The following is a 15,060-nucleotide window of genomic DNA, read 5'->3' as shown; positions in this document are numbered from 1 at the left end:
CGCCCTGAAACATCATCATAATCTGTTAATGTGCCGTTATGAGATTGGAGTTCTCTTGGGGTTTGGATGTGAAATGGGAGAGGTTAGATGTAATTCATGTTGCACGTGGAACGTCTGGAAAACAATCTCACCATCAGTCTATTGTAGTCTGAGCATAAAACATTTCGCAGGACCAAAGCAGTGACTTATGGCCATTGGGTGACTTTCGCAGAATATTGCCAGTGTGAAAGTAGCAGTAAAGAGGGAAAGCTGAGATAAGGAGTTCCTATTATGATAAGTGCATTGCAGTATCTTTCACGTCCACAGGTAGGCATCGGTGTCACGCTTGGCTGCAGGCCTGTCCAGACAGTGGGAACCAAACAAGGATTTGAAGCTTATCTAACCCCTGAAAAGCCAGACAGTTCTAAATCTTCTCAGTATAATCCAATTCTACACAATTAATCATAATATCGAAACTGGCAGTGTCATGTAGAGCTGCCTAAGTCTGACACACGGTAAGTTAGTAAATACTTCTTGTGAACAGAAAGTGATGAGATAAATGTGTTTGATGAGTATAAACTGTTCATTTACATAGATGTAGAAAGGGGAAACAGCTTTCGATGGGATTTTACCTGCCACATATCAACATATCAGCAGATGAGAGTATTTATAGATGTCCACAGGGTTTCAGTCCGGGGTCAGTCAGAGCGCCGGGGAGGCTCACGTCACCCTCTGTGTGACAGCCAGCATATTTGCTCTCCAGGGTAAACAAACAGGAAAGGGGTGGAGGACAAAAGTGTTGTGCAGAAGCTGAGTGGTTGGGGTTTTTCATGTACCACACAGATTTTTTTTAAAAGTAGTTAAAAAATGTAAACATTTATATGCACTCAAGAGGGGATGGATTACACATGCACAGTCACATGACCCAGTGATAATGCAATACACTGATTGCGCGAATAACCTCAACCATATACGTTTGCGGATTTCTGCCTTGTCAAGTGCTCCTGCAGGGCTCCTTCGCCTTCATCATCACCTCCTGTGGCTGCACTGTGTCATATCATCCATAACAGCGACAGCTGCGATGCCAGGATGTTTGCTACATTTCACTTCAAGGATGCACTTTGTGAACTCAAGCAGCCACCTGTGAAAAACACCTTTAAAATGCCATAAAATTCATGTGTGAGGAAAAAAAAAAAAAAATGAAGGAAGCATGTATATTTCAGTGCCCATAATATATTCATTATGCATTTCACGCAGGGGCTTCATGTCACTGCAAGTTTAAGAAAGTGTACACATGTGAGTTAATAATTTACTGCTGGGTATTCCATAAGCACATCTGCTTCGTCTTACAGTATCATTCACACAAAACACACAAAAACAATCATTTAACAAATCGTATGTAAAACAGAATGCACATTTTATTATATTTAAATACATAGTAATAGTAATAATTTGTCTAAGTCAAAGATTTCTAAATTATTTTACATTTGAAATGTTTACAGTAGCAAAACTTTGTAAATATATTTGTCTAACATATTTACATTATGTAAATCAAGGTAAATTGAATAATGAATGAATGACGGTGGTATAAAATGGTTAAATAAGACGTGATGGTGACAGAACAGTGAAACAACTGTCTCTTGGCCCTGTGGTCCATGTTTTATCTCCATGACGACTCTTGCGATGTCAGGACTGCAAGACACACAAAAATAAGTGGGGATGATGATCCCTTTGTTTCGGGGGGAACAAAACACTTTTCAGCAACACCACAAGACCTCGATCGATCAGAAATGTTCATAAATGTCAGTAGCAAACAAGAGCATCATTAGATTAATGCTTTCATCCACAATTGGTGGACTGAAGTCTTACAGTCAGTATAGCTTTTTGAAACCGAGGCCGTTTCAAGCTGTTTTTGTAACAAGTATTGAGATGCGTTTGGTTTCCAAAGCAAGGAGTGTTTTTGTAACCCCACAAGAAAAACACCACACTGCAGACACAGAAGGGAGCACACATTCAAACACAAGTCACTTTGACCTGTCAGTGTAACACAGAAAAATAATCCATAAGAAAATATCAGAGATTCATGGATTAGTTAGTTAAACCTGCGATAATGGCTGTAATGTGGGTCTGTAAGTCATGCTGTCAGCCTCTTCCCATTAAACATAAATTTAGAGAAAAAGAATTGTCCAATGCATTCATCGTGTACATTAGAGCCACACACAGCTCCTTGTAGCTTTTAAAACGCGATATTTCACGATTGGTAAACACAGACAATAATGCTAATGCTAAAATCATCAATTCTCATCAAGTTCATCTGGCTGCATTCTTTGTTCATGTACGTCTGCGGACATGTGAGGCTGATTTTCACTGTCGTAACAGTGTCTGGCTTGTAGTCTCAGAGATCACTAATGTTAGCTTCTCTTAAAAAAGCTATTGTCTATATTTTTGTTTAACTTCTGTCATATGCAATAAACGTGGCACAACCACATTCAAAAGGAGCTTTGTTGTCCTATTGTTGCCTTGTCACCTGACCTACAGACCCACAATATCCATATTAAAGTCAAATACAGCAGTTTTTCCCCCATTCTCCTGAAAGTGCTACAATACAACAAATGTTGGCTGAGGGGCCTAAACACTGAAAACAACAATTCCATTTATTGGAATTATGATTGCTGTTATTATTTAGGGGGGGAAATTATCCTGAATCTGAATGACTTAGGCACAATGCAAGTTGTGACAGGTCAAAGGTTAGTTGTGATGACGGCAAAAGAACCATGAGTCCCCATCCCAGTAGATGAAAAGAAAAGCAAATTGACAAGCCATGGGTCTGTGGCACTACTTTCAAAATGTATCTCTTCAGCAAATGTGGCGCTTGATTGAGTTAATGAGCTCTCAAAATAAGTCACAAAAAAAAGAGAGAGAACAGAAAGATACATTTCTATGTAGGCACACAGGGACCGAGGCTTCACACAGAAAGAGAATGGGACAGTGCAATACGTTTTGCAGAGCCCTCTGTGAAAGGCTCTTTCTCTTTGGAAGTACAAGGCATTGTACAGATACACCCTCTCACATATATTTAGATATAGTATCCATACTAAGAAGGCAAACTGAAAATGACATTGGCTTCTTAACTCTCCAAGTCACAGTATATAAAAACAAAACCCAAGCAGAATGTCTGCCACAGTCATTCCCAGTGAGATCGATGTGTTACAAGGAGATACAGTAAAAAGCAGCTGTTGGTAGTTGATTATTGACTTGAGGGTGGGAGGGCCACTCTGTATTACAGAGGGAGGGGGGAATTAGCAGCAAATCCCCATATGCTTTTAAAGTGTAACAAAAGCGGCTACTGTTAGTCCAGAAGCAAACAGTGGGAGGAGGAGGGTAGTAAAAAGAACAGGAAAGGATAAAGAAATCCACAGAGTTAAAGCATACAGGGATATTTGAGGAGGAACAGAGAAAAGTATGTCAACTTTAAAAAAAAAAAAAAAAAAAAAAGCCAATAAGGACCGGACTGAAGGGCTACTGATGGTTAGGTAAAGGACAGGTAAAGTCTTTGAAGGTCAACAAGTCGAAGGAACCACCACCAAACACATGCTTCCAACCCCAACACCAAAACCAGCTGCAGCCTTCAACCCAATCAGGATGGGGAAAAAAAAAAATAATAATAATTAGGGAACAGGGGCTTCTGGGACAGAGCAGGGCAGGAGAGGAGCACGGCAGGATGGACTTGGGAAGCAGCAGGCTGTCACACATACACACCCTCTGGGTTGAGACTGGACACGAGAGGGTTTTGCAGGTTGCGTGGATGTCCCATGAACTGCTTCGCAGTGGGGCGAGGTGGAGACTCATCTGGAACTACAGAATTGAGAGAAATCAATGTGTCAATTCCTTTACAATCAACATGAAATGTTTAACCTAATCATTAATTTCTATCCTTGTTTGCATACTTCCATTCCTGTATTCCTCCTGCAGAAAATGTGCAAGTTCTAACTGTTCCAGCTGCTCGTGAAGCTCTGAGCGCGAGTTGGAGTGCGCAGGCACGACACCCGTCTGTTGAATGAACTGCTGCAGGTTGCACTGCCTCAGCTCCTTGTTCAGCTCCTCCAGCTCCTCCTGTTTGCCCTGGGATGGAAAAGAGCACGAATCAGGAGGGTCATTAAAGAACTTCTGAAAACCCTGACCAGACCGGCACTGACTGACTGAACACGCATGTTCTACCTGGGTGTCTGCAGGCTTTCTCTGTACTTCAGTTTTGTCCTACAGTCCAAAAATGTATGTGAAAGTAATTGATGATTCTAAACTGGTTGTGAGAGTGTGTGCAGTTGTGCGTCATCCTGTGTTTGCCCTCAGATGGACTGGTGACTTGTTCAGAGTGTGCACTGCCTTCACCCATACTCAGCTCTGATTGGCTACAGCTGCATTGGATGAAGCAGTACAGAAGATGGATGAACACTTCCTCAATTTCACCACAAGGGGGAAGTACAGACTATAAGTCACACCTGCAGACTCAGTTCCCCATCAGGTCATCCTCAGACCTTTCAGCTACAGTGAATCATCAAAGCCTCGCTGGTGCCACAAGCATCTTTTTTATTCTGCTGTATTTGAGCAGACAAACAGATGGATGAAAACACAACAACGCTCATTTGCCTGCTGCCTTCCATAGTTGCCCTAATTGATGAGATGCCAGCAGAAATTCCATTTATCAGCAGTGCTTATTGAAAATGTGAAGTGAGGAATCTGAAGAGGTTGTGCTCACAGTTTATACCGATGCTCACAAACAGGCGAGTCAATCGGTCCTAATCGACTTTCCATTTTGTGCTTAATCGGTGCGTGTGCGCACAATACGGGGAACGGCAGTATGTTAAAGCCCCCTCCGTCCACAGAGACTGCATGTGTGTGTGTGCACGACGGACCGAGGCAGCCTGCTGAGGCAGTTCACACCTGCAGGTCTGCCTCCATTAGCCTGATGACAGGAACGCCGCGCTCATCACCACACTTGAAACGCTCGGCTGGCTGCCTCGACTCCACCGGCCGACTGACGACTGACACACACTGCCTTCCATAACTATGAAAAGGGATTTATTATCCCGTGTCATGTTACCGGTGTTAACATTTCATTTACAGGAAATAAAGCCCCCTTGTTTCCACCATGCAATTATCACCTAAGTAGCAAAACGCCCCAGGATTACTTTTAAGTTATAAATACTTGGAATGCTGTTGATTACATGTAATGACATGATGGTACGTTTTTATACAGAACACTCCCCCCCCCCATACACCTCTGATCTGAAGCAGATGATTTCTATAAAACTGACAGATAACTATAGTTATCTGTTACATAACATCCTCTCTCTGTTCCATCAAGGTACACATTAAATCTGCTGGCACTCCTGGAAAGCAAGGCAGCCTCTCATCATGTTTGATCCGTTTTGCAACCAGTTTGTAAATACTTTTTTCTTATTCATTGGAATAAAACACTGAAAACAACATGATGTCCCGTGAAACTACAGCAGAGGGAACATTTCTTGATTTCAATCTTCTAATCAGACAAGTTCAGTTTAAAACCATATTGGATTTCATGTGGATCATGAAAAAAATTTGACTTTCACTCCAAACTATGTTCAGTTTTTTATCATTTTTGTTGCATATATGACAGGCACAAAACCAAAACACCACACACCACAAACTGCTCCACAATGAGACAGAGGAGACCCTATTAAAAAAGGTTTTTTTTTTGTCCCAGTGCAACACAATGTAATATTATCACCAGTAGTAACCACATGGGGAGAACATGAAAGACAAATAAAATGAGACCTGCTAAACTCGCCAAGCAAGACCTTAAATAGTACCTCAGGCAATAAATCATTCAAAGTAAAAGAGGAAACAAGTAAAAAGCGTTCATATCGTATTACTATCCAATAACTGTGTAAAAGGCCATGATAACTCAGTGTTTGGTTTTCTGTCTGCTGTGTTGTGCAGGTGAAAGAGGGCTACAGTATATGGCAACACATCCCTCAGTTAAAGACAGAGGGGCGAGTATGAATTTACCAGACTTTTCCCAGGTCATCCACCTCTTTCCTTACCTGCAGCAGAGACTCTGCCTGTCCAAGAGCCTTTTCAGTCTCAGATATCTGCTCCTCCAGCTCCGTCCCGTTCCTCTCCTGGCTCCATAGCTCTGCCTTCACCGCATCGAGCGACTCCTCCGGCCCGCTGACTTTTCCCTCCACCTGGCTCTCCCGCTGGATCTCTTGTTCCAGCTGAGCAGAGCGAACAGAGAACTCATGGAGCCGTCGCCCACAGTCATCCAGCTTGGCGTGGAGCTCCCCCAGCTTCCTCCTCATCCCTCGCTCCCTTTCCACCTCTGCTTGATACTCCTCCTCCCAGTACTGCTCGTGTGCAAGTTCGGCCTGGTTTCTCCGCATTGCTAGCTCCAAGGCATCCATCTCTTCTTGAAAACGAGCATCAGAGACTGGAGATGGACAGGGTGAAGGGTAAGGACGCTCCCAGGTGTGAGACTCCATTTCTAGAGCTTCCAGCTGGGCCTCGATGGCCCTCAGTCTCTCCTGCTGCTGAAGAACTTTTCTGAAGACTTCCTCTTTCGGCGGGCCTACAGGTGGCGAGGGAGAGGGAGATGGCACGCGAGGGGATAAAGGGCTGGGCGAAGGGGAGGGGGAGGCTCTTTGCTCCGGAGAGTCCCGAGGAGACCTTTTAAACTGCTGGACCTTGGGTTTTGGGGAGGTGGATGGGCCCAAATTAAAGGTCAGGGCTTTCTTCGGCTGACTCCGCTTCGAAGGCTCTGGCTCTGGAGGCTTGGGCAGAGGAAGAGGGCTGGGTCTCTCGTGCTTTGAGCTGGGTCCGTCACTGCTGCTGGGGCCAGTGCGACGCAGAAAGAACTGAACTTCACTGCCATGTTGGCCTAACTTTGCCAGAGACTCCAGAGGCCTCTCCGTGGCCAGAAGCTGCCTCTCTGTGTCTCTGAGACGCTGGATTAGAACATAACGGCCCGTCTGACCTGAGATGACAGAGAGACACAAACTCAGTGCAAAAATCTACATATGAACAGATACAAGAAGTATTCCGAAAATACATATGGAGAAGCTTGATGGCGCCGTCTTATGTAAAAAAATAAAAAAATTAAATTAAAGCATTAGTTAAGTTTTCTGGCATCTGAGTTACTTCTCAAAGACCATTTCTCCTTCAGTTTTCATAATGCTTTGGGTTTAACTCTTGCTACTGATTACACACGAGTAATGCTGAGCGAACAAATGACATCAGACGCATTACGATGATGCTGATACCTCTAAATCTCTGCCTCTGAGGATCGGAATAAGAGGCAGCCGCGGAAGACTCGCACAACATTTGAAAAACGTTCAAATAAATTGAAGCTTCCACGAGGACCTCGAAATTAGGACAAACCCTCCCTAATGACTTGGCAGGCAGCTCACTCATGGAAGGAGGAGAGCGCTAAATCTGGAGTTATGTTGTTGAATGCTGCTGCGGAGGATGGCTTGAGTAAAGCCGGAGGATATAGGGACACACCGGCTCGAATTTTAACTGACCCACTGACGATCCAGAGGAGAACTTGATTTGGGTCAGCGGAGACTGAAAAGGTGAACGCCAAACAGGATTGCTAACAGCCTTGGCACACAACGGTACACTTGTTTTGTCAGCATCGAAATTTCATCGCAGGGCTTTCATCTAATCAGTGGGGCTTTTAGATAAACTGGCAAACAGAAAAAAGGGGCTTGTTTGGAGGCTGGTCGCAACAAAATGCGAGACAGTGATTTTGATGTACTCACCGATGGCCTGTGCCAGCGCGATGACCACGTCCTGACAGGAAGTCTCCTCCGACAGTCCGCATACCACCCGGACCACTCCGTCCACCCAAACCTTCAGCTCCATCTGGGCAGTGTTAGGGGGTAAGACGGTCAGTCTTCAAATCAGATCACTGCAGATTGGCTCAACGGAGTTCACCGCTGCATGACACAGGTTCTGCAAAAGATGTGAGCAAAGTATTAGAAACACTGTTCACTAGTCCATAAACACAGTATAACATCTACTTTGTGCTCTCTCCTCACAGCCAGAATGTTCCTGGTTCGGAGCTGCAAGCCTACAGGGCAGCCTTTTCCGTGCAGGGTTGGTGTTTTTCCCACTGTCAGTTTTTGCTATTTCCCTCCAACACTATAAAGAATAACTACAAGGAGTAAATGGTGACTTTAAGCTTATCGCATTTCTCTGTGTTAAACCCTGGACTGGAATCTGGCCAGATGAACCTTAACCTTCACCCAATGTGACTCCAAGGCCTACAAACCTACTTTAGATCACAGTGGTATTGAATAGAAATGAATGGATATTAGAAAAAAAAGAAAAGTTTCCCATGGTACCACTGTGCTGAAACAGCGTATTTACCAAACTTTTTCTCACTAAGATCATGGCATTACGTATGCCACATGTGACACAGACTGTTTGTATATTAAATAAAATACATTGGAAGTTGTTGTGAACCCAGCGCGCCCACACTCGCAAGTCATTTTTTTCGAAATACCAGTTTATACACCAAACAGCATTGACGTCAAAAAATGTGCTGCGCTAAGTGGGAGCAACATCATTGAATTGTAAATTTCAGGACTGGCAGCTACTGGGTGACGCACGGTAGCATTTTGTTAAATTCCTAGTGGTTAGTTAAGAACCTCGGCAGTATCTCGCGGACCTGGGAGCATAAATGCCAATCTGTAACCCAATTAAACGCTCCGCTGCCCTCCTTCAAAGCCGTTATGATAGCTTATTGCTGAGGGGAACAGACAGGAAAAGTAGAGCAACTCAAGTGTGTCTATGTTTTGGAGAGGATGTTTGTGGAAGTAGAAACACGCAGAAACAGCAGAGATAGAACAAGTATGCATGAGTGTGTGTGTGTGTCTGTGTGTGTTCTCCAGCCTCAGCAGGACCAGATCTAGGTCTCATCAAACTTCAGAGAGCTCATCAGCAGGTAGCCTAACACATGTCAGGGCAGCAGGTTTAACCTAGAAAAGTATCATGTGCGCCCGCCCTCCTTCTGCCTGTACTTTACAGCCGAACTTCAAAACAAGGTAATAAAATACTGTAGAGCACATAAAATTGCGAATTGCCCGGGGCAACAACAGACTTATTTGTCGAACTTGGCATTGTAAAATGAAACTTTGTAGCATGTAGGTGAGTTTAAAGCAACTTTTTTCATCCACAGTCAGACAGATGGTGTTCTCTTTCTGTCTGTCTCTCCGGTTCTCAATGGGAGGTGTTTAACACTGAGCCCCACCATTATCTTGCCCTTCATTCAGTGCGTGGCTGTGCTTCACTGGCTGCCTATAGGGAGCTGCTTTGGAGGAATGCACTGACTTCATCTGCCAGCCGGAAGAATTTCTGCTTTCCTTAACAAAGCAAACCCCCCCCCACCCCTCCGCTGCTGACCTGGCTGGCCCCTGCACCACCATTGCTTCTCCGCTGTTTAGGTGCCAAACACAAGCCTATCTGATGTGACAACAACACCGCGCAGAACAGCTCGACATGACACTGCATACGGGGGAGTGACGGCGCAGAGACTGAACCCGTAGAATGAGACCGCGGCGAACAATCGGGGTGATAGCGACGGATGATCACTTGTGGGAATGATTCCTTCAAGCGAGCCCGCCGAGTTGATTTCATCGAGAAGGAAACCTGATCTGTGCTCATCAGAATATTACAACGCAGCTTGAATGTCAATATTGTGTTCAGAGACGGCAGAGGACGTGCTGTGTTGCAATATATAATTAAGACTAACCGGTTGAGTCACCGGTTAGATAATCATTTACTTTAGCTGTAAGGCTTTAAAAAAATACAGGAAGAATCATTTTCAAGCCTTGTGTCGGGGATTTAAATCCTGAACCAAAGTTTAATCTATGCAACAACATTTTCGAGCTTGAGAGTGACCTCCTGTGAGTTTTACAAAGCTCTAGAAAAACTTGAACACTTCATATTTTTGTCAAATTAATGTCTTGCATGCAAAGGGAAGCTCAGGCCATCCACACTGCACATAATTCACAACAACTTTGTACCTACAGTACCCAAATCTAAAAGTTTCCACATCCTCCTAAGACGTTTCTGTACCGTAACAATCACATTAGACGGAGAACACAAACACACAAACATCTCCCAGCTACAAATGTCACTCTCCCATGATGCTTAGCTCTTCTACCTTCTGGCTGCTGAAATGTGATAATCTGCACTAACAGGAAACTAACAGGCCTGTGAGTCTCAGGTTGCTGTCTATTCTTTTTGGTCACAGGCACAACAACACCGAGAACCAGACATCCGCCTGACCCAGGTCGTTTTCTCAGCGCGGCTCCGGAGTCCCGTGTCAATTCTCACCGGGGCACAGATGGAGGAGGGCACCTTTACTCTGTTTGTGAAATACAGTCCGTAAAAAGAATGAACACAGACTCTCCACGGCAATGATTGAACTGGACATAATGTTCAGTATTCGCTCGACGAACTGTCTACTGCAGAATGTTGAAGAGTCAGCATGCAGATGGTACAAAAACAAGCTGCAAACTGCGTTGCACATGTTAGAAGTCAATCTGCACACGTGCCTTTTCTAATACAAACCAGCAAAGTTGACAAAAACTCATAATTGGAAACACATGACAACAAACAGCACAACCCAGATGCACACACAGGGATAAAACACACCAAAATTGGTATTGCAAATGCAATTGTGCATTCAATAGCACAGAAATTTAGTGAATTACATAAAGGGAGAAAATAGGAAAAAATGGGGACAAAAATAACTGTGACAACTGGAATCTACCTGCAGGAGAATCTAGTGAGGACACCTGTCAGGAACCCAACACATTTCCTGTTGCCCCAATGTTCTGGCCTTGAAGAGACAATTATACCAGCAATAAAATGGAAGAGTTAGTCGGTGTCTGGACAGAACGCCTGAGCAGCACATTTAGTGGAGCAGGAGGAAGTGTAAGTCCTCGGATTGAGTGTCTATAAAAAAGGTGTTCCTGAAAAGTTTCTTTCTCAACAGGCCAAGAGTTGAATTTTCACTTTGTTGTTGAAGGATGTTTTAAGCATTTTTTTAAAAGGCAAGTTTCAGCAAAACCACCAATGCTTGACCCATCTCTCAGTATGGATGAATCCAAGAAAATGAACAGTCACTTTAAAGGTAATCAGCACAAACTGAAGCAATCAAACACACATCCATAAACCAAAAAAAAAAAAAAGCCACATCTGACAAGCTTGTCTGCTGAAGTGAATAAAGAAAACCAGACTAGTCATACTGTATGATGAAAGGAGGAGCAAGACGGAGAGTTTTAACAAATGAGAAAAGAAGGAAAAAAAAAAAACCTTGACAGATGAAAAGGGGGAAGAGCGGTAGTGATTGGAGACTGGTGCCATTCCCTCTCACCTCTCTGATCATCACTCACCCATCTAGCTAAACCGCTTTGCGTCTTTCATCAGCCTGTCTCTGCCTCTGCACTGTCTCCCGTCAATAACAGCCTCGCCGCTCCTCTGCGATTTGACTGGAGGCAGCGATGGTTAGCATCAGAGCTCTGTAGATACACGACGCAGCTCATCCGAGTGCCGCTCCCTGTGAGCGCCGGCGCTGAACTGAGAACTGTTGGGCCTTTTTGGACAGACAGTTTTAAACGTTTACAGATTCTTCCTCGTTGGATGTGCGGTAAGTGCACACCCACTTCCTAACTGCGATCGTATTTTTTTGTCATACTTCCAAAGAAATGCATGCGTTCATGCACGTGCCATCATGCAGTTGGACAGGCACGCCCTGAACCCTCAATTTCCTTTCCAAAGTTCTGAGCACTGAGTTTGTCTTAGTCATAAAAAAAAAAGAACTGAGTAATAAAAGCTTTCAGAGAACTTCCAAAGGAGTTCTTTTTTTTTTTTTAATTATCGTGCTCCAGCTACTCGGTGCTGGAGGCTACGTGAGGAGCAGTCTTTCTGGGTATTTGTGTGCAAGGGAAAGAACACAACAGTGGGTGTCTACTGGATGGGTCAAAGGTCGGGCAGGCATGTACAAGCTTGCATGTGTAAGTGTGTTTGCGGGCTGATATGCCATTGGAGCCTATCTTTACGAGAGGTGGTTTCGGCTCAGAGCAATTACCCCGCTATCTCTGCAGCAACAGAAGTCTGAAGGACAATGGCATGATTAAAGGGCAAAGTGTAAATCACAAACAGCCTCACACTTCTACAACAGATGGGCACACAAACGCGACACGTGTTGACAAACCGTTATATCGATATCCATATCCATATCTGCGGAGAGAATAAGGCTGATTTAAGCGTCCATAATAGGACGAACACTATTGTTAGAGACAAGGGATGGCGTCGGGAGAAGCTGTGGCCTCTGTGCCACGCTGCTCCAGGTTGGCAGAGACAAACACTCAAAGAGCCAGGAACATGCTGGCACGGAGCGGCCGGGGCTCATCTGTCCTGCACAGACGCTATTGTTGTTCTGCGTCGACACTCAGCGAGACGGCGTTGCCTGTTTTGTGGCCTCTGGCGTCACCGTCGAGTCGTCCGCCACGCAGCTCTTACTGCCATTCTGTTGTGTCCACATGCTACCGCCGATAAAACTAATAAAAGAGAAAACAGATACTTTCTTTTGTTGGGCCTGGCTGACTGTTTTGCATTCTTTGTTCCGCCCCCTCCTCCTTCGTCTTCCAGTGTCTCATTCTCCCGAGTAAGCACAGTTTTCAAAGACCAATGAGGCCAACAACAAAGAGTAAGCACTGTGACAGGCCAGTAGTTAGCATAAGAACAGCTTAATTAGTATTTATAATGGTCTAAAACTGTCAGTTTTGCTTCTGCGATTCAACGGCAGCAACCTTGTGATCAGTCACGTGGATATTTATTCTTCTTCATCAGACAGCAGATGCATTTCTTCAAAAGAGCTTTTACACACAGATACAGTCACTGAGAAAACACAGTTCCTGTTTGAGTGTTAAACTGATAATGCTATGAAATGGAAATCTGATTATTTCCTCATAAGCCATACAATGAAATCAGCACCTGAATGAAAAGCCTCATCGGCCGTTCCAGTTAACGGTCTTCCAAACTTGCTTCTTCAGTTGTTTGTGTTTTACTTGTACAGTTCTCCTTTTCTTGCGCCTCCATTACTTTTTTAAAACCTTCTTTCCTACAAAATCATGGGAGACTTTTTCATAAAGTGTTTCTCAACTTCGCAGCATCTCATTACAAAACACTGTATCGCTTCCCAAACGTGAAAAACTGCCTCCAGGATCAAATTGTGCTAATTCCTGTATAAAACATCTGTGCAACCTCGGACCACCTGAGTCCTCGGGCACATTCACAAAACATTTAGGGAGACGCTTTACATTGCATTATTGCTCTGACAGGCCTAGCCTCGCCTTATGGTTGCATCTCTGACAGATCATCTTCCATATCTGTCATAAAAAAGGCGAGGTTTACTTCAAGAGCCACAGTTAGCTCTCCAAACACCAGAACTCTCATGTGAGAGTCCTCTTGATCAGAGCAGCAGTGCCTGCAGTCAGACAGCAGGGAGTCGTCCACAGGGCATGAAAGGAAACTAGACATAATGTCTGAGAGTTTCTATTGGACATTAAAAGTTAATAAGTCCTAGTTTGTCTAGAAGGTGCAAACAAAGCTTCAAACAAAAGTGTTTTCTCCTTGTGAAAAAAAAACAAACTTTTACCTAATCAACTTCTACAATGAATCTCAGTGGTGCGTTTAATATCGCACTTCTTTTCATTTGCGTGTCGGCAAATTAAGTTTTACGTCTAAAAAGGAGTATTTTAAAATGACACTGAGGCTTTTCGCATGCAGTCGGAGGACCAGGCTACAGCGAGCTCTACCGCCTGGTTATCAGACCGAATGGGCGCCTCGTTCTCCATAAACACAGTTTCATGTAATGCCTCGACACGGCAGATGAATAATGTATCTTTTTACAGCACATTAATTTGGCAAATATTTCTTGGAACAAAGTCCGAGCGCTTGTTATCGAACAGCTCTTTGAAATTGTCCCCGTCCGCCTGTGTCTCTCCTACATCGACATGCTAATGACTCAGCAACCGAGGAATCACAAACAGCACTAATAAGCTTTACTCGCCATACTTGCATACAGGGATCTGCAGCTGCAGCCTTCAGCCTTCTCAATTATAATGACTGGTTCATCCAAGCGTGAAATCTCAATGAGAGTGGTTCAGCGGTTCATTAATGCGGACCAGCACCTTTGCCTCCGAGTCAAGGTCAAAGATGGGCCCGCAAAAATCATTGTGCTTATCAAAAAGATGCAAGCTCATAACCTTTATCTGACACAAATACACACAAAAGATATTGCCACTATGCAGCAAGATTGCCAGCAACTTAGAAGCAGGTTGGAAACATAACTGGACAACATTTGATTGAGTTTACTGCTGTTTGGACAGCTGGTAGTTGTACGTCTACAGTGAAAGGAAAAATGCGAACATACTGCAGCCTGAACTTGAACTCGGTTAAAAAGTGTGCTGAACCAATAAGAAAAAATGTCTATGAACTTTATTTCAGTTGCATCGATCAATAAAAGCATTACCAACAGCTCCGCAGAATGAAATTGCCAAACCCTTATTCGGTAATCACAGATGCAGCGATATCCAGCTTTAAAAGGAGCGGGACCATCCTGCTCGAGATAAACAGACCGCCATGTGTGGCGATGAGGAGGACCATTCGAGCACACGGCATGACTGAGTCATCTCTCTATGCATCATTTATGCTGCATGACCGACGGTATATACAAGTTTTGAGGCAATAAAATGAGTTTTTCCAGAAGGTCTTACAAATGGCACTTTGCATGTTTCATAACGGCATCGCTCAAAAGTGTAAACGTAAATGCAGTCACCTCTGCAGTGTGTTTTCACCACTTTATCTATCTGAAAGCATTTCACACAGCCAGTCACAATAAACCATTCATGCACACACACTCACACAGCACGCGAGTTACCGGATCACCATCGCATGCAACTTGGCATTCAGCATTTTGCCCAAGGACAAGTTGACAGGTAGAGATGGGAATCGAACAACCTGACT

General features: G+C 44.1%; 1 protein-coding gene across 3 annotated transcripts in view; it reads right to left on the bottom strand.

Moving 5' to 3' along the window:
• Positions 1 to 1,372: 1,372 nt before the first annotated feature.
• rassf7a (Ras association domain family member 7a) overlaps positions 1,373 to 15,060 on the bottom strand; it is a 37,948-nt gene continuing 24,260 nt past the window's right edge. For 2 of the 3 annotated variants that reach the window (XM_030095734.1, XM_030095733.1), the window contains exons 2-6: positions 7,779 to 7,971; positions 6,063 to 6,991; positions 3,927 to 4,101; positions 3,739 to 3,834; positions 1,373 to 1,671 (exon numbers count right to left, since the gene is read on the bottom strand). In XM_030095734.1, the coding sequence (XP_029951594.1) occupies positions 1,640 to 1,671; positions 3,739 to 3,834; positions 3,927 to 4,101; positions 6,063 to 6,991; positions 7,779 to 7,881 (1,335 nt within the window). In that variant the 5' untranslated portion in view covers positions 7,882 to 7,971 and the 3' untranslated portion in view covers positions 1,373 to 1,639. Of the gene's footprint in view, positions 1,672 to 3,738; positions 3,835 to 3,926; positions 4,102 to 6,062; positions 6,992 to 7,778; positions 7,972 to 11,404; positions 11,497 to 15,060 lie in introns of those variants that run through there. The other variant, XM_030095735.1, reaches the window with a different exon arrangement.

The sequence above is a fragment of the Salarias fasciatus genome, chromosome 7 (assembly GCF_902148845.1).
Source record: "Salarias fasciatus chromosome 7, fSalaFa1.1, whole genome shotgun sequence".
Classification (NCBI taxonomy): domain Eukaryota; kingdom Metazoa; phylum Chordata; class Actinopteri; order Blenniiformes; family Blenniidae; genus Salarias; species Salarias fasciatus.
The sequence above is the reverse complement of the archived record's forward strand: the minus strand, read 5'-3'. Positions and strand labels throughout refer to the sequence as shown.